General features: G+C 48.3%; 1 protein-coding gene across 2 annotated transcripts in view; it reads left to right on the top strand.

The window, feature by feature from the left end:
* Positions 1-17,534, top strand: part of FKBP11 (FKBP prolyl isomerase 11) — a 47,773-nt gene that overhangs the window by 9,844 nt on the left and 20,395 nt on the right. The window contains exon 3 of one of the 2 annotated variants that reach the window (XM_056562261.1): positions 14,609-14,696. The exons of the other annotated variant lie outside the window; for it this stretch is intronic. Coding sequence (XP_056418236.1) covers positions 14,609-14,696 — 88 coding nt within the window. The remainder of the gene's footprint in view (positions 1-14,608; positions 14,697-17,534) is intronic. 2 annotated transcript variants of the gene reach the window in all.

The raw sequence follows: 17,534 nt of genomic DNA, 5'->3' as shown, positions 1-17,534 counted from the left end.
TATTCAGCAACGATATTGGTCTGTACGACCCACAATCCAAGGGGTCCTTATCGGGCTTAAGGAGAACCACTATGGTAGCCTCACATAGAGAAGCCGGTAAGGACCCAGACACAAATGCGTTGCTATACATAGACTGCAAACTGCTGGCCACCTGAGGAAGATACTTAATATAGACCTCCAAAGGAAGCCCATCAGGACCCGCGGCCTTGCCCCCAGTCATCCCAGTCACAGCCTCCTCGATGTCGTCAGTCGTGATGTCCCTGTCCAAGTCCTCCCTATCCACGTCCGAAAGTCTGGGAAATGTAATCCTCGCCAGGTAGTCCAACAGGTCTGAAGTCGAGTACGTCACTCTAGATCTATATAGGTCAATGTAAAAGTCAGCAAACCTATCAGCAATACTGGTAGAGTCCAGTAGAACCGTCCCAGCAGAGGATAAAATGCGGAGAATAGGGGGTGCGGCCTTATCCTGTCTCACCAGTTGAGCTAAAAGCTTGCTGGACTGGTTGCCATGCTCGAAGAAGAATTGTTTAGAGAAAAACAACTTACGGTTCATTTTCTCATTTAGTAAATATGTCCTACCCATGGCAAGCCAAGCTTCCCTATGAGCGTCTGTAGGATCCTCCGTGTACCTGGCCTCCAATCCAGCACACCGCTCCGCCAGTTCCTCCTCTCTGACTGAGGTTTCCCTCTTCAGATAAGAGATGGATGATCTAAGACAACCTCTCAAGTATGCTTTCAGAGTTTCCCACAGTATACCAGGGTCCGTCTCACAGTCCTGTGTCCCCAGAAATACCTGCAGTTGGTCAGGGATCCTGTCCACCGGATCTAAAAGCTGCAGCCAAAAAGGATGCACCTTCCATCTTCTATGAACAGAAACAGAAGGGACATTAATTGAAAGTAACGGGTGAATGGTCAGAAATAGCTCTGGTATGGTAATAAATCTCGGACACCACCCCCGCCAAAGCGGAGGATCCAAAAGCGTGATCTATACGGGATAGAGAGTTATGCCCTAAGTTATAACAGGAATATATTCTTGCACTTGGGTGCCTAACCCTAAATAAATCAATCCAACCCACTTCGAGCATGAGAGCCGCGAAGGGACTGGGGCCCCCGGAAGGGTTACCCAGACCCCCCACATGGCGGTCTATAGACATATTTGGAATCAGATTGAAGTCCCCCAAACACAGACATCTAACACCCGGGTACGCTGCTGCAAAGGATATTGCTATGTGGAACACCTCTAACGTAGCTGGCGGGGGATTATAAATACCAATCAGGATTAAGGGGTCATTATTCACATAGGCGTGAACCAATATAAAACGACCTAAGGGGTCGACCTTGACAGTAACGGGCTCCCATCTAAGGGATCTATGTATCAACAGGGAGACACCCCGTGAGAAGGACGTGTGGCAGGAGTGAGCTTGCCACTGCACCCACGGCCTCCCCAGGAGGTGACACCTGGATGGGACGAGATGCGTCTCTTGTAGACACACTATCTGTGGTTGAAATTTCCGTATATGAGAAACTAGTACCCTCTTTTTAGGGGACCCCAATCCCCTAACATTCCAGGACATCACTCTATAAGCAGCCATCATTAAAGAAAACAAAAAAGAGCATTAAACAGAAAGTCAAGACCCCCCCACCTCCCCTCCCCCCCCCCCCCCGAGGCCACCCCCCCCCCCCAGAAGCAACACATACCATACATTCCCCAGCAAAAAATCATAAGTGCGGTCCAAAACCATTAACCAATTGAAAACCCAAAAATTGAGATACCGTAGCATCCCACGAAAACACATAGTCAAAAACCCAAGTCCAGTACTCAACCAGCTATAACAAGCTCACCATAGTCTGTAGATGTAATAAAGGTGACTTCTATATACGGGGGTGAACCCGGGATGTTATCAATAAAGCGGAGTCTCCCTCCCACCACCGGGAATGGCTTCAACTACCACCCATCAGGGCCAGGGCGCTGTGTAACGGGGAGCAAACATGAATAAAGGGATCAGGACTAGCAGGATCACTCATGCCACCATGCGTGGGGAAGCTCCTCTCCTTCTGCGCAGCCATTCCAACACCTCCGCTGGATCAGTGAAGAAAACCGCTCGATCTCCATCTTGTACCCGCAGGCGGGCAGGATATGCCATTGACTAAGAAATTTGCAATTCTCGAAGACGCGCCTTCACAGTAGCAAAGGTTGCCCTCTTTTTCTGTAAATCAGCAGAAAAGTCTGGGAAAAAGGATACTTTCAAATGTGATGTCCCCTAATTGTCGAGCCTGACGCAGCAATAAATCACGGTTGTTACAGTTCAGGATACGGGCCAAGAACGGCCTAGGAGGGGCCCCAGGTGGTGGAGCCCGGGCCGGGACCCTATGGGCCCTCTCAACTGTAAACGCCACGGAGAATGGGGCATTGGGGAACAACTCACGGAACCACCGCTCAGCAAATATGGCCGGCGCCTGACCTTCAGCCCGCTCAGGTAGTCCAATGATGCGAACATTATTCCTTCGCAGTCTGTTCTCCAGATCATCCTGCTTCTGTTTGCACATGGACAGCTGCGTTTCCAACATGGAGATAGTATTCGGCATCGGGGATACCGTATCCTCCAGAGTAGAGACGCGGTCCTCGACCTGCACCAACCGGCCTCGTACATTCTGCAGGTCCTGACGCAGCAGGCCCACGTCCACCTTCACCTCCTCCAGCTTCCCTGTGAGCGTCGTCTGGCAGGACGAGATCGCTTGGAGTAGTTGTTCTGTCACCTGCTTCAAGGTAAGGTCCGAGCCGGGGTCCTCGGGGCTTCCGGACTCAGGAGAATCGTCCTCCACATCCTCCGGGGCCGTGCAGGCCGCGCTGCCGGCGCCATCTTGGACAGGGCCCCGTGCAAACTCCTGCAGCTTTTCCACTGCAGATTTATCTTTGTTCCGGTTCTGGTCAACCTTATTAGTGCGCCCCATGGTTCCGGTACGTCCAGGTGGTGTCTCGGGAGTCAGGATACTAAACAGGAGAAAGATATCCCAGGTTCGATGCGGGAGCTACCGCTACATGCGACCGCTCAGACCGCTGCACAAGCCACGCCCCCGATAGCCGATAATTTATACCGATATTCCGGTATAAGTTATTGGCTATTTCACACACACCCCTCCCCGGCCCCGCAGAAGCCGCTGCAGATCAATGATTTAAAGCTGGCGCTTTAAATCAATGAACTGCAGCGGCTTTTGCGGGGCCAGAGACAGCTGCCGCCACCTGCTTCTCTCCCCCTGCCTGTCCTGGGGTCCTCCCTAGTCTAACCACCACTGCCCCTGCCCCATTGCCTCCCCCATCCCCGGTTTTATAATAACCTGGGCCCGGGGTCCGCTCTACTTCTGGCTCCGGCAGCGTCCTGAGCTGTCACTGTGCGCAATGACTGTGACGTCACTCGTCATTGCGCTGCGCAGCGCGCAGGACGTCGCAGGAGCCAGAAGTAACGCAGGCCCTGGGAACAGGTAATTATAAAACCGGGGATAGGGGAGGCAATGGGACAGCGGCGGTGGTCTCTGGGTGGGGGGGCGGGGCATTATCGGCAAGGTAATTGCAAATACCGATAATGTCGAAAATCGTGACTATCTGCCGATAATATCGGCCAAACCGATAATCGCTCGATCCCTAATTGCCATGTCACTGGCACACTGTGGTATACCTTTTTGATGCTATTCCAATATATATATCTCAGTCGTGGGTCAGTTAAGGGGTTAGAAAATGGGGATTTACATTGTTAGGAAAAGTATTTTGTTATCTATTCGGAGCAGAACAGAATATATCTGGAGGTAAAATGGATTCACTGACAATACCCTTGTTGACCTGAAGGTAATTTATTATTAAAGGTTGATCTGTAATAAAACCACCTATTCCGCTCAGAATCTGTATAAGATGATGTCAGGAATTGATGGCGCATCATTTTCTTTTTCCCCCCAAAATAGGCCATAACTCAAGCATCATGAATATGAAAGAATAACTTGCAGTGTGATGTTTCAGACTGAGGGGTAATTATCTGCTGTCACATCGTGTGTATTATATCTGGGTGTCTAGTCACCCCTCCAGAAACCCTAATATTGACACGCCAAGCAATCTCCGGGTGTTTCATGCCAGCCTTCAATTGTGCTGACTTGCTGGAAGTGACAATAGAAGATGGAATGAACACATGAAAGTTTTTTTTTCGGCTTTCATCTAGATTGCTGCACTGCTGCCGTTCTGACATAAAAAAAGATATAGATTATGGCGGTGCTTGAGAAGGAGGTTTTTCTTCTTCGTGCACCGGGCTGCAAAATCTTCATTTATATCAGGCCTAGATACCATCACCAGCCAAGAAATCAGTTTATTTCTACTCCCAATATCAACTTAGGCTAAGTTACAGATCCTGTTTTTGAATAATGGGACAAAAAAAACAAAAAAAAAAACACCATGCAGTATCTGTTTGTTCCGTTAGGGTCTATTCACACGGCAGAATTTACACTTGCAGAATTCCCCTTGCGGCATTCCGCCTCAAATTAAAGCCCATAGACTTCTATGGGTTTCCACACTCCCATTCACACTTCTGAATTTCCGCTTGCGGAAATTCAGAAGTGTGAATGGGAGTGCGAAATCCCATAGAAGTCTATGGACTTTAATTTGAGGCGGAGCTCTGCCGCGGAAATTCTGCCGTGTGAATAGACCCTTAGATGCCTGCAAAATGGCACATACGAACCGAAAACCCGACGGATCCCATTAAAGTGAGTGGGGGTCTATGATACTCCATCCATGTCTGTTGTGTAGCGATTCAGCCGGCTCAGTTTGCCAACGTCAAATGGAATCAGGTGCCTCTGAAGCAGATATGAACCTAGCCTTAAGGGGTACCTTTCATCAAAAAAATGATATATTATAGATTAATGTATGCAGAATAACTTTCCAATAGCATGTTATTAAAAAATATGCTTCTTTCTATTTAATTTTCCACTTTGAATAAATTACCACTAGGGGTCTCCCTACCAGTCCTGGCCTTAAAGGGGTACTCCGGCGCTTAGACATCTTATCCCCTATCCAACTGTGATATTGTGGAGTGTTCTGAATCGGAATGTTCTCCGACTTCTTTGCAATGACCATTATTGTATGTTTCTGTAATTGCTTTGCTTGTTGTGGGGTGACTGTATATATATTATTGTAACCCATCATGTACGTCCATGTTTATTCAGGTGTATCTGGCATGTTTCAGTGTGAAAGTACATGGTCTCACTATGGCGTAATAGCGGCGGCCATGTAATGACGTCACTTCTGTAACATATATCTTCCATTTACGATACATATTGCAGGAAACAAATGGTGATCCGAGCTCCATCTTGTATGAGATAAGACGTCCATCTCTGTCTCATTATAGCGTTCAATAAAAAGCAGGTAATTGCCGTAACAACCTGTTTTATGATAACCGGAGGAAAGACGGCTGCTCCTTGGCTCTTGTTATAGCTATAAATATTGTAATTGCGGCAGTAAACAGAGGATAAAATCTCCTTTAAAGCGTAAGGCCATTGTATTTCACTGCAGCGATGGCTTCACGTTGGGTAATTATTGTGGAGTGTTTGGACAACCTGGCAGAGACGGGCGCATGATTTTAAGCCATATAGAGCGGAAATCTCCATTTATAAAATGTACTTTTCTCTATGATGCGACTGGTTAGACTCTGTGTTGTTTTAATCTTTTATCTGCTTCCTCTTCAGAGCAAAAGAATGTTTAAAAAAACAGGGCAAGTGGATCCACTGTGCCCAAAGGATCCCATTGACTTTAACCCCTTAAGGATCCTTGACGTACGCGTACGTCATGACAACCTGGTACTTAAGGACCCAAGACGTACGCGTACGTCATGGAGAATTCCGGCGCCCGGCGGGCGGGGATCGGACCGTGACGCCGGCTGAAATCGTTCAGCGGGTATCCTGTGCAAACGCCCAGGGGGGTCATCAGCCCCCCCCCCCCATGTCTGCGATCACGGCAAATCGCAAGTGAATTCACACTTGCGATTTGCGCGATTCCGGGTCATTACGGGTCTATAGTGACCCGGAATATAAGGGGGACCACGGTTGTCTAAGACACCCACGATCCCCCTGAAGGCATAGGAGTGAGGTGGCAGGGGTGCCACCCCTCCTATCCCTGCTATTGGTGGTCTAGACGCGACCACCAATAGCAGATCGGGGGCGGGGGGGGGGGGGGTTAAATGGGCACTGTCACCAACTTTATTTTTTGATATGTTGTAGTACTTATGTACTACAACATATCTCTAATATACTTTTATTTTTTTTTTTTTTTCATTAAAAAGGTTTAATTTACATTTAAAAACCGGCCACTGAAAAAGGACTGATTTTGTAGTGGCAATCAGTCCTTTTTCAGTTAGGCTGCACTCGCTCCCTGCCTGTCAATCAGACAGGCGGGAGCAAGCGCATTGGCTCCCCGGCCACTGGCTGGGAGGCCACTCCTCCCGCACATCGCCGCCGCCGCCTCGTTGCCGGCGCTGTCCCTGCAGTAACTGCAAGTGTAATGAGGGAACGGGGTATGCGGGGTGGGGGGGGGGGGAGGAGTGAACGGGCTAGTGCCATAGCGGGGGCGGAAATGAGCTAGCAAAAAAAAGAAAAAATAAATAGGATGGTGGGAGCTACCCTTTAACTTTCGTTTTCCCCGTCCTGCCCACCCACAATAAGCGGGGCAGAACGGGGAAGGAAAGGAGACCGGCGCCGAAGATCCACTTACCGATCCGGGCGGGCGACGGAGATCGGCAGGCGGCGATGACGTGCGGCTGGATCCGACGGAAGCCGGTGAGTTGCCATTATACAGTGGTCTCTAACTGTAGCCCTCCAGATGTTGCAAAACTACAACTCCCAGCATCCCCAGACAGCTGTTTGGGCATGCTGGAATATGTAGTTTTGCAACAGCTGGAGGGCTACAGTTTGAGACCACTATACAGCTGTTGCAAAACAACAATTCCCAGCATTTCCGGACAGCCACTGACTGTCCAGGCATGCTGGGAATTTAGCAACAGCTGGAGGCACCCTGTTCGGGAATCACTGGCGTAGAATACCCCTATGTCCACCCCTATGCGATCCCTAATTTAGTCCTCAAATGCGCATGGCGCTCTCACTTCGGAGCCCTGTCGTATTTCAAGGAAACAGTTTAGGGCCACATATGGGGTATCTCAGTACTCGGGAGAAATTGCACTACAAATTTTGGGGGGCTTTTTCTCCTTTTACCCCTTATGAAAAGGAAAAGTTGGGGGCTACACCAGCTTGTTAGTGTAAAACAATAAAAAATTTTACACTAACATGCTGGTGTTGCCCCATACTTTTTATTTTCACAAGCGTTAAAAGGAAAAAAAGACCCCCCAAAATTTGTAACGCAATTTCTCCTGAGTACGTAAATACCCCATATGTCGACGTAAAATGCTCTGTGGGCACACAACAGGGCTCAGGAGTGAGAGCGCACCATGTACATTTGAGGCCTAAATTGGTGGTTTGCACTGGGTTGGCCGATTTTACAGCGGTTCTGACATAAACGCAAAAAAATAAATACCGATATGTGACCCCATTTTGGAAACTACACCCCTCATGTAATGTTATAAGGGGTACAGTGAGCATTTACGCCCCACAGGTGTCTGGCAGATTTTTGGAACAGTGGTCCGTGAAAATGAAAAATTTAATTTTTCATTTGCACAGCCCACTGTTCCAAAGATCTGTCAAACACCAGCGGGGTGTAAATACTCACTGCACCCCTTATTAAATTCTGTGAGGGGTGTAGTTTCCAAAATGGGGTCACATGTGGCAGGGTCCGCTGTTCTGGCACCACGGGGGGCTTTGTAAACGCACATGGCCGCTGACTTCCATTCCAAACTATTTTTTTCCCAAAAGCTCAATGGCGCTCCTTCTCTTCTGAGCATTGTAGTGCGCCAGCAGAGCACTTGACGTCCACACATGGGGTATTTCCATACTCAGAAGAGATGTGGTTTCAAATTTTGGGGGGCATTTTGTCCTATTACCCCTTGTAAAAATTTTATATTTGAGGGAAAACTAGCATTTTAATGAAAAAAAAATTATAATTTACACATCCAACTTTTACGAAAAGTCGTCAAACACCTGTGAGGTGTTAAGGCTCACTGGACCCCTTGTTACGTGCCTTAAGGGGTGTAGTTTCCAAAATAGTATGCCATGTGGGTTTTTTTTTTTTTGCTGTCCTGGAACCATAGTGGCTTCCTAAATGGGACATGCCCCCCAAAAACCATTTCAGCAAATTTTGCTTTTCAAAAGCTCAATGTGACTCCTTCTCTTCTGAGCATTGTAGTGCGCCAGCAGAGCACTTGACGTCCACACATGGGGTATTTCCATACCCAGAAGAGATGGGGTTACAAATTTGGGGGGTCATTTTGTCCTATTATCCCTTGTAAAAATTTTACATTTGAGGGAAAACTAGCATTTTAGTGAAAAAAAATAATAATAATTTTCACGTCCAACACCTGTGGGGTGTTAAGGCTCACTGGACCCCTTGTTACGTGCCTTGAGGGGTGTAGTTTCCAAAATAGTATGCCATGTGTTTTTTTTTTTTTTTTTTTTGCTGTTCTGGCACCAGAACAGGGGCTTCCGAAATGTGACATGCCCCCCAAAAACCATTTCAGAAAAACTCACTCTCCAAAATCCCACTGTCGCTCCTTCACTTTTGAGCCCTCTACTGCGCCCGCCGAACACTTGACATACACATATGAGGTATTTCCTTACTCGAGAGAAATTGGGTTACACATTTCAGGAAGATTTCTCTCCTTTTACCCCTTGTAAAATTTCAATAACTGGGTCTAAAAGAACATGCCAGTGTAAAAAATAAAGATTTTGAATTTTCTCCTTCAATTTGCTGCTATTCCTGTGAAACACCTAAAGGGTTAACAAACCTTTTGAATGTCATTTTGAATACTTTGAGGGGTGCAGTTTTTATAATGGGGTCATTTGTGGGGTATTTCTAATAAGAAGGCCCTTCAAATCCGCTTCAAAACAGAACTGGTCCCTGAAAAATGTCGATTTTGAAAATGTTGAGAAAAATTGGAAAATTGCTGCTATACTTGGAAGCCCTCGGATGTCTTCCAAAAGTAAAAACATGTCATCTTTATGATGCCAACATAAAGTAGACATATTGTATATGTGAATCAATATATAATTTATTTGGGATATTCATTTTCCTTATAAGCAGAGAGCTTCAAAGTTAAAAAAATTTGAAATTTTCAATTTTTTCATCAAATTTTGGAATTTTTCACCAAGAAATGATGCAAGTATCGACAACATTTTACCACTAACATAAAGTAGAATATGTCACGAAAAAACAATCTCGGAATCAGAATGAAAGGTAAAAGCATCCCAGAGTTATTAATGTTTAAAGTGACAGTGGTCAGATGTGCAAAAAATGGCCGTGTCCTACAGTGAAAATTGGCTGGGTCCTTAAGGGGTTAATGGGGTCTGTCAGGCTTATGGCATGTGTCTGCCAGTTATCCCAACAAAATAAATGTGCGTGCTGTGCTGTTTTGTCTGGTATTTTGGACAGAACCTTCCATGGACGCACCAAGGCAGTTCTGAACCTAGGCTTATGGTCCTTTTACACGGGCCAATCATCAGGTTTGTACGTTGGCTGAGCCCATGTTTTGTACTTCCAAAGAAATCATTATTATTGGCCGCACATTGTGGTGTGAAAACGGGATGTGTCGTTGAAAATGATGAAATTAAACGGCCCCAAAATCTGTCAAATCTGTCAAATAGGAAACCTGTCATCACTTCCATACTTCTCGAAAAACGAGTTATTGGGCAGTCCCTAGCAGCTTCTCCTCGCCCCCTTTTGGTCTTAATTGATAGAGCTCTCCGTGCTCAGATATAGGGAGAGATCTATCAACCAAGGCTGGTGGGGCAGAGAGAAACTGCAGGGGACCACCCTGATGACACGTTCGTTCAGCATGAAAGTGATGACCGGTTCCCTTAAGATATTAAAGGAGTACCAATCTGTCAGAGATAAAAAAAAAAATAAAATACAACATTTACTTACCTCACGCTGCTCCCCTGGTTGCCTCAGTTGTTTTGCTGCAGTCCCTGGTGTGACCAAGTCCCCAGTGGTCAACATGTCATGCATCGATGTTCCGCATGGGCTGCAATCTGACATATTAAGCCTCGACACCAGAAAGAAGACTGATGCCAGGGCTTAATACGTCAGATTGCAGCCCAGCTATTACAGGCAGAATATTGCTGCAGTCAGTGATTGCTGAGCTGCAGCATGACGTGTTGACCACAGGGAAATAAAAAGAGGAGCGTACCGCAAACTGCAGCGAGACAATGGAGGCGGCGGGAAGTAGGTAAATGCTTGATTTTTTTTTTTATCCTTGACAGACTGGTAAATTTGCCTAAACCCTCCTATCCCAGAGTACTCCTTTAATACTGTAACTGATACACAAGGGGGCGACAGACTTATTTCTAGTTGATCCTATGGTGACAACATGTTCTGCGGCACTGTACAGAGATTATCATCACTCACCTTTTCCCCATTGAGGCTCACACAAGTGCTAAATCAAAAGGAAACCTATTAACTTATCTGTATGTATTTGGAGAGAGGGAGGGAAAAGGAGTACACATAGTTAACCCATGTAAACACAGGAGGAACCCACAAACTCCATACAGATGTTAACTTAGGTCAGATTTGAACCCAGAACCCCAGATCTGCAAGACATATATTATAATTATATTTCTAGTTTATTATTTTTGTAATGCAAATATAACAATAGCCTATTTTATTATACCATTTTGTGGACACAATACTTTATAAACAATCACAATGATTCATCCATAAATCCATTGTATTTTGATGTCAACACATAGGCCCAGATTTATCAGTCTCTATGAGGACAAAACTGTCTAATTAGCTCATAGCAACCAATCACAGCTCAGCTGCAACCAATAGCAACCAACCACAGCTCAGATTGCGGATGAACCTAAATGCACCATAACTTGGTGAATGATTCTTGCACAAAGTATGCCTACTAGTAGGTGGTCTAAACAGTCTACAAATGTATGTTACGCCGAGCGCTCCGGGTCCCTGCTCCTCCCCGGAGCGCTCGCGGCGTTCCTCTCTCTGCAGCTCCCCGGTCAGACCCGCTGACCGGGAGCGCTGCACTGACACTGCCGGCGGGGATGCGATTCGCATAGCGGGACGCGCCCGCTCGCGAATCGCATCCCAAGTCACTCACCTGTCCCGGCCCCCGGCTGTCATGTCCTGGTGCGCGCGGCTCCGCTCCTTAGGGCGTGCGCGCCAGCTCTCTATGATTTAAAGGGCCAGTGCACCAATGATTGGTGCCTGGCCCAATCAGCCTAATTAGCTTCCACCTGCTCCCTGTCCATATTACCTCACTTCCCCTGCACTTCCTTGCCGGATCTTGTTGCCATTGTGCCAGTGAAAGCGTTTCCTTGTGTGTTCCTAGCCTGTGTTCCAGACCTCCTGCCGTTGCCCCTGACTACGATCCTTGCTGCCTGTCCTGACCTTCTGCTACGTCCGACCTTGCTCTTGTCTAATCCCTTGTACCGCGCCTATCTCAGCAGTCAGAGAGGTTGAGCCGTTGCCGGTGGATACGACCTGGTTGCTACCGCCGCTGCAAGACCATCCCGCTTTGCGGTGGGCTCTGGTGAAAACCAGTAGCAACTTAGAACCGGTCCACCGACATGGTCTACGCCAATCCCTCTCTGGCACAGAGGATCCACCTCCAGCCAGCTGAATTGTGACAGTAGATCCGGCCATGGATCCCGCTGAGGTCCCGCTGCCAGTTGTCGCTGACCTCACCACGGTGGTCGCCCAGCAATCGCAGCAAATTGCCCAACAAGGACAGCAGCTGTCGCAGTTGACCGCCACGTTACAGCAACTTCTGCCACTGCTACAGCAGCAACCATCTCCTCCGCCAGCTCCTGCACCTCCTCCGCAGCGAGTGGCCGCTCCTAGCCTCCGCTTGTCCCTGCCGGACAAATATGATGGGGACTCTAGACTCTGCCGTGGCTTCTTGTCTCAATGTTCCCTACATATGGAGATGTTGTCGGACCAATGTCCTACAGAACGGTCTAAGGTGGCGTTCGTAGTGAGTCTTCTGTCTGGAAAGGCCCTGTCTTGGGCCACACCGCTTTGGGACCGCAATGATCCTGCCACAGTCCAGTCCTTCTTCGCTGAAGTCCGTAGTGTCTTCGAGGAACCAGCCCGAGCTTCTTCTGCCGAGACTGCCCTGCTGAACCTGGTCCAGGGTAATTCTTCAGTAGGCGAGTACGCCATCCAATTTCGTACTCTCGCTTCCGAAATTATCTTGGAATAACGAGGCTCTGTGCGCGACCTTTAAAAAAGGCCTATCCAGTAACATCAAGGATGTGCTGGCCGCACAAGAGATTCCTGCCAACCTGCAAGAACTTATCCATTTGGCCACCCGCATTGACATGCATTTTTCTGAGAGACACCAGGAGCTCCACCGGGAAAAAGACCTTGATCTCTGGGCACCTCTCTCACAGTATCCTTTGCAATCTACCCCTGTGCCTCCCGCCGAGGAGGCTATGCAAGTGGATCGGTCTCGCCTGACCCATGAAGAGAGGACTCGCCGTAGGGATAAAAATTTATGTCTGTACTGCGCCAGTACCGAACATTTCTTGGTGGATTGCCCTATTCGTCCTCCACGTCTGGGAAACGCACGCACGCACCCAGCTCACGTGGGTGTGGCGTCTCTTGGTACAAAGTCTGCTTCTCCACGTCTCACTGTGCCCGTGCGGATTTCTCCTTCTGCCAACTCCTCCTTCTCAGCCGTGGCCTGCTTGGACTCTGGTGCTTCTGGAAATTTTATTCTGGACTCTTTTGTGAATAAATTCTGCATCCCGGTGACCCGTCTCGTCAAGCCGCTCTACATTTCCTCGGTCAACGGAGTAAAGTTGGACTGTACTGTGCGTTACCGCACAGAACCCCTGTTAATGTGCATTGGACCCCATCACAAAAGATTGAATTTTTCGTCCTTCCCAACTGCACCTCTGAAGTCCTCCTCGGTCTGCCATGGCTCCAGCATCATTCTCCCACCCTTGACTGGACCACCGGGGAGATCAAGAATTGGGGCCCTGCTTGCCGCAAGAAATGCCTCACGTCTGCTCCCAGTCCCGTCAGGCAAGCCTCAGTGCCTCCTCCTACACCTGGTCTCCCCAAGGCCTATCAGGACTATGCTTTGCCTCCTCATAGCCCCCGTCCTGGTAACACTCTGCCCCGTGCCAAGCTTCACCCTCTGCCCTCCCTCCCCATTCCCACTCCTTCTGAACTGCCTGCCTTTGATGAGGAAACCCTACAATCGCTCCCAGTGTCCTCGTCCCACGTGAAGCAATTACCGGACAAAAAAAGGGGGAGACCTAAGGGGGGGGGGTACTGTTACGCAGAGCGCTCTGGGTCCCTGCTCCTCCCCGGAGCGCTTGCGGCGTTCCTCTCTCTGCAGCGCTCCGGTCAGACCCGCTGACCGGGAGCGCTGCACTGACACTGCCGGCGGGGATGCGATTCGCATAGCCGACGCGCCCGCTCGCGAATCGCATCCCAAGTCACTCACCTGTCCCGGCCCCCGGCTGTCATGTCCTGGCGCGCGCGGCTCCGCTCCTTAGGGCGCGCGCGCGCCAGCTCTCTAAGATTTAAAGGGCCAGTGCACGAATGATTGGTGCCTGGCCCAATCAGCCTAATTAGCTTCCACCTGCTCCCTGTCCATATTACCTCACTTCCCCTGCACTTCCTTGCCGGATCTTGTTGCCATTGTGCCAGTGAAAGCGTTTCCTTGTGTGTTCCTAGCCTGTGTTCCAGACCTCCTGCCGTTGCCCCTGACTACGATCCTTGCTGCCTGCCCTGACCTTCTGCTACGTCCGACCTTGCTCTTGTCTAATCCCTTGTACCGCGCCTATCTCAGCAGTCAGAGAGGTTGAGCCGTTGCCGGTGGATACGACCTGGTTGCTACCGCCGCTGCAAGACCATCCCGCTTTGCGGCGGGCTCTGGTGAAAGCCAGTAGCAACTTAGAACCGGTCCACCGACACGGTCCACGCCAATCCCTCTCTGGCACAGAGGATCCACCTCCAGCCAGCCGAATCCTGACAATGTACCAGACTTATCAAACAGCTTGAGCCACCACTTAAAGGGGTACTACCGTGCTGAAAAGGGGTACTACCATGCTGAAAACTTATCCTTTGCTGTCTCGCTCCCTGCCATAGACTTACATTGAGGGGCGGAGCCTGACGTCACACGGGGGCGGAGCTGTGAAGTATTGATACTCCGGCCCCTTGATCGGCAGTCATCAGACCCGGAGCGGATGTTCGCTCCAGGGCCTGATGAGAGCGGGGTGCTGCGTGCGAGATCGCGGGGGTCCCTAGCGGCGGTACCCAGCACGATCAGGCAACTTATCCCCTATTCTTTAGATATGGGATAAGTTTTCAGCACGGTAGTACCCCTTTAATGCTTTGAAGACTGTCTCTCTAAGTTTGCACTAAAGCATAGATAGTTTTGGTAACTTGCCCCTATTGTGTTTCATTAGGATTAACATTGAATATGTTTCTTTGTGTCCGTAGGGAAGACTTGATGATGGCCGCGTGATCGATAGCTCCCTATCTCGGGATCCACTTGTGGTGGTGCTTGGGAAGAAACAAGTGATACCAGGTAATCTGAGTTTCCAGTATGTTTCTCAGGATTTACTCAAAACCACTACATATAGTAGTAGTGTTGGACCACTTGTATGGAAAAGGCTTAAATGGCGCAGTAGCTGAACAAAGAAATACTGGCCTTTTCTTGGATCTGTGTACATGTATGAACCATGCCAATAGAACAATTCATGTTAGAAAAGTTCCCTTTGTACTTTGTACATAATGATGATAGTTAACAACCATTTTATCATTTAACCTTAGTTTATTTGTTCTATGTATGGCCATTTTTGGTCGCCATGTTTCTAACTTTTAGCATGTAGAGTAGGGATTATTTTGTCATCCCCAAGTAAATATAACTTATTTTTTCCATTTCTCCAAGTGCCAACATTTATGCAGTCTGAAGTGTCCTGTTACAGTCTATAGGTATACTATTACACATATGAATGTTTTCTTCTGATGTGTACTTCGTTTGTCTTAAACGGGTTATGCCACCATGGACATTTATCCCCTTATTCTCAGGATATAGGCTAAATGTCTGATGGCAGGGGTCTGACCGCTGGGACCCCCGTAATGGAGCTGCGGTATGCATACTCACGTCTCTTTCCATTTATTGTCTGTGGGATTCAAGTTCATCCCTTAGGAAACCTTGTGGATGGAGGATAAGTTTCCCTGGTGGTAAAACCCCTTTTATTAGTTTATAGCTCAGTAGACACCTAATAATTCTGTGTCGCAAACCCAGAATCTGCAAAAAAAATCTATTCAGAACCGGGTCTAGTTACAGACACGGAGAATATATGAGGCTGTATCCCATACAGGGAATGAGCATGTGTATGTAGTGTTATCTCCACACTATTTCCTTATACCCTTTTATTGTACAGACAAAAAATAGAAGAAGTACTAGGAGAAGGGTTGGAAATATGAGAGATCAAGTCCTATAAAGGAAGGAAAACACGCCCCCTCTTATAGACATGAATGGAGGGGGCATCGGCATAACATCACATCTCCGTCTCGGGAGAAGCGCCCAACACAGAATACCAGGTGCTTCACGAGGATCGCAGGGGGTCCCAGCGGCGGGCCCCCCCCCCCCCCCACAATCAGACATCATCCTTTGGATAGGGGATAAGATATTTAAGACCGGAATACCCCTTTAAAGTCAATGTAGCTGAGTTGTGATACCATGCTCAACCTGTGGAGAGGGGTGGTGTATTTATTTTGGGGTGTTTTTCCACTTTGTTTGTTTGTTTTTAAAGGAAAAAAACTGTCATGCTTTTACAATCCTACATAACCTTATTGAGGAATGCATCCTGTCGAAACAGAATTCCATTTGATTAGTGACCATATACCCCAGTGACATGTTAAAAGGAGGTTTTGAGACTGTCACCTTTTATATGCTGCCCATACCATGGGCAGCATGAAGCAGGTGTAGGGAGCAGGGTCCCGCAACACTTTCTAGGCCTCGTTCACCCAACGAATAATGTCTTCAAGGTACGGATACGTTGGGAAACTGTCAAAATGACATGCCGATATGTCCGTGCTCGGACAGACTCTGGGCCCATTTATTTCAACTGCCATGGCGTTTGGGTGGCGTCACCCTATGGTCTTCATCAGCCATTCTGATGGGTATTTACATAGTAACATAGTTCATAAGGTTGAAAAAAGACCAGAGTCTATCAAGTTCAACCTATAACCCTAATGAGTCCCTACTGAGTTGATCCATATGAATGCAAAAAAAACCTCATACTCGAGGTAAAAAAACTAATTCCCGGCTCCAAATATGGCATCAAATTAGATCCCTGGATCAACCTTCTGTCCATATAGATCTAGAATCCATAACCTGTAATGTTATTATTCTCCATAAATGCATCCATAGCCCTTTTAAATTCTTTTACAGAGTTCACCATGACCACCTCCTCTGGCAGACAATTCCACCATCTCACCGTAAAAAACACCCATCTGTGCTGGTGTAGAAACCTTCTTTCCTCAAGACGTAGAGGATGCCCCCTTGTTGTAGATTGTAACACTCACGTTTCTAAAGACAGGAACCCTGGTGGATGTGGATCCGCTGGACCTGTGTGGCAGATGATTCGGACCGTACCAGGGAGCGGAGTCTAAGGTGCTGCTGGTTTTCACCAGAGCCTGTCGCAAAGTGGGATGGACTTGCTGCGGCAGGCAGCACCCAGGTCGCTACCCCTGGCAAGGCTCGACCACACAGGCGGCTGAGAAGATGCGAGGCACAGGAGGAATAAGGCAGCTCGTAGTCTGGATAGCAGATGGTAAGGGCAGGCGGCACAGTAGCGTAGTCAAAGCGAAGCAGGAGTTCAGTAGGCAGGCGGCAGAGGAGCAAGGTCAAGTCACAAGAGCAAGAGATCTGATACACGGCAAGGCAATGCAGGGGAACACTTTCTCAAAGGCACAAGGCAACAAAGATCTGGCAGGGAACTGAGGAGGGTGGAGGAATTTATAAATGAGCCACAGGTGGATTACACTAATGAGCGTGCTGGCCCTTTAAATCTTAAAGCTCCGGCGCGCACGCGCCCTAGGGGATGGGGACACGTGCGCCGGAGCAGAGAGGCAGGAGAAACGCCCGGAGAGTGACAGACTGGGGCTCACATGCGGGCGCGTCCCGCGATGTGAGTCCCAGTCCCGTGGGCAGCAGAAGGTAAGGGGACCATGTGCTCACGGCCAGCGTGTGTGGCCGAAGCGCATAACATAGATACAGTCCTGGGTATAAATAGATAATGGGAGAGATCTCTGTACGGTCCCCTGATATATTTATACATAGTTATTAGGTCTCCCCTAAGCCTTCTTTTTTCTAAACTAAATAACCCTAATTCTGATAATATTTCTGGGTACT

This window comes from Hyla sarda, chromosome 2 (assembly GCF_029499605.1).
Source record: "Hyla sarda isolate aHylSar1 chromosome 2, aHylSar1.hap1, whole genome shotgun sequence".
Classification (NCBI taxonomy): Eukaryota; Metazoa; Chordata; class Amphibia; order Anura; family Hylidae; genus Hyla; species Hyla sarda.
This window is presented reverse-complemented; position numbering and strand designations above follow the sequence as displayed.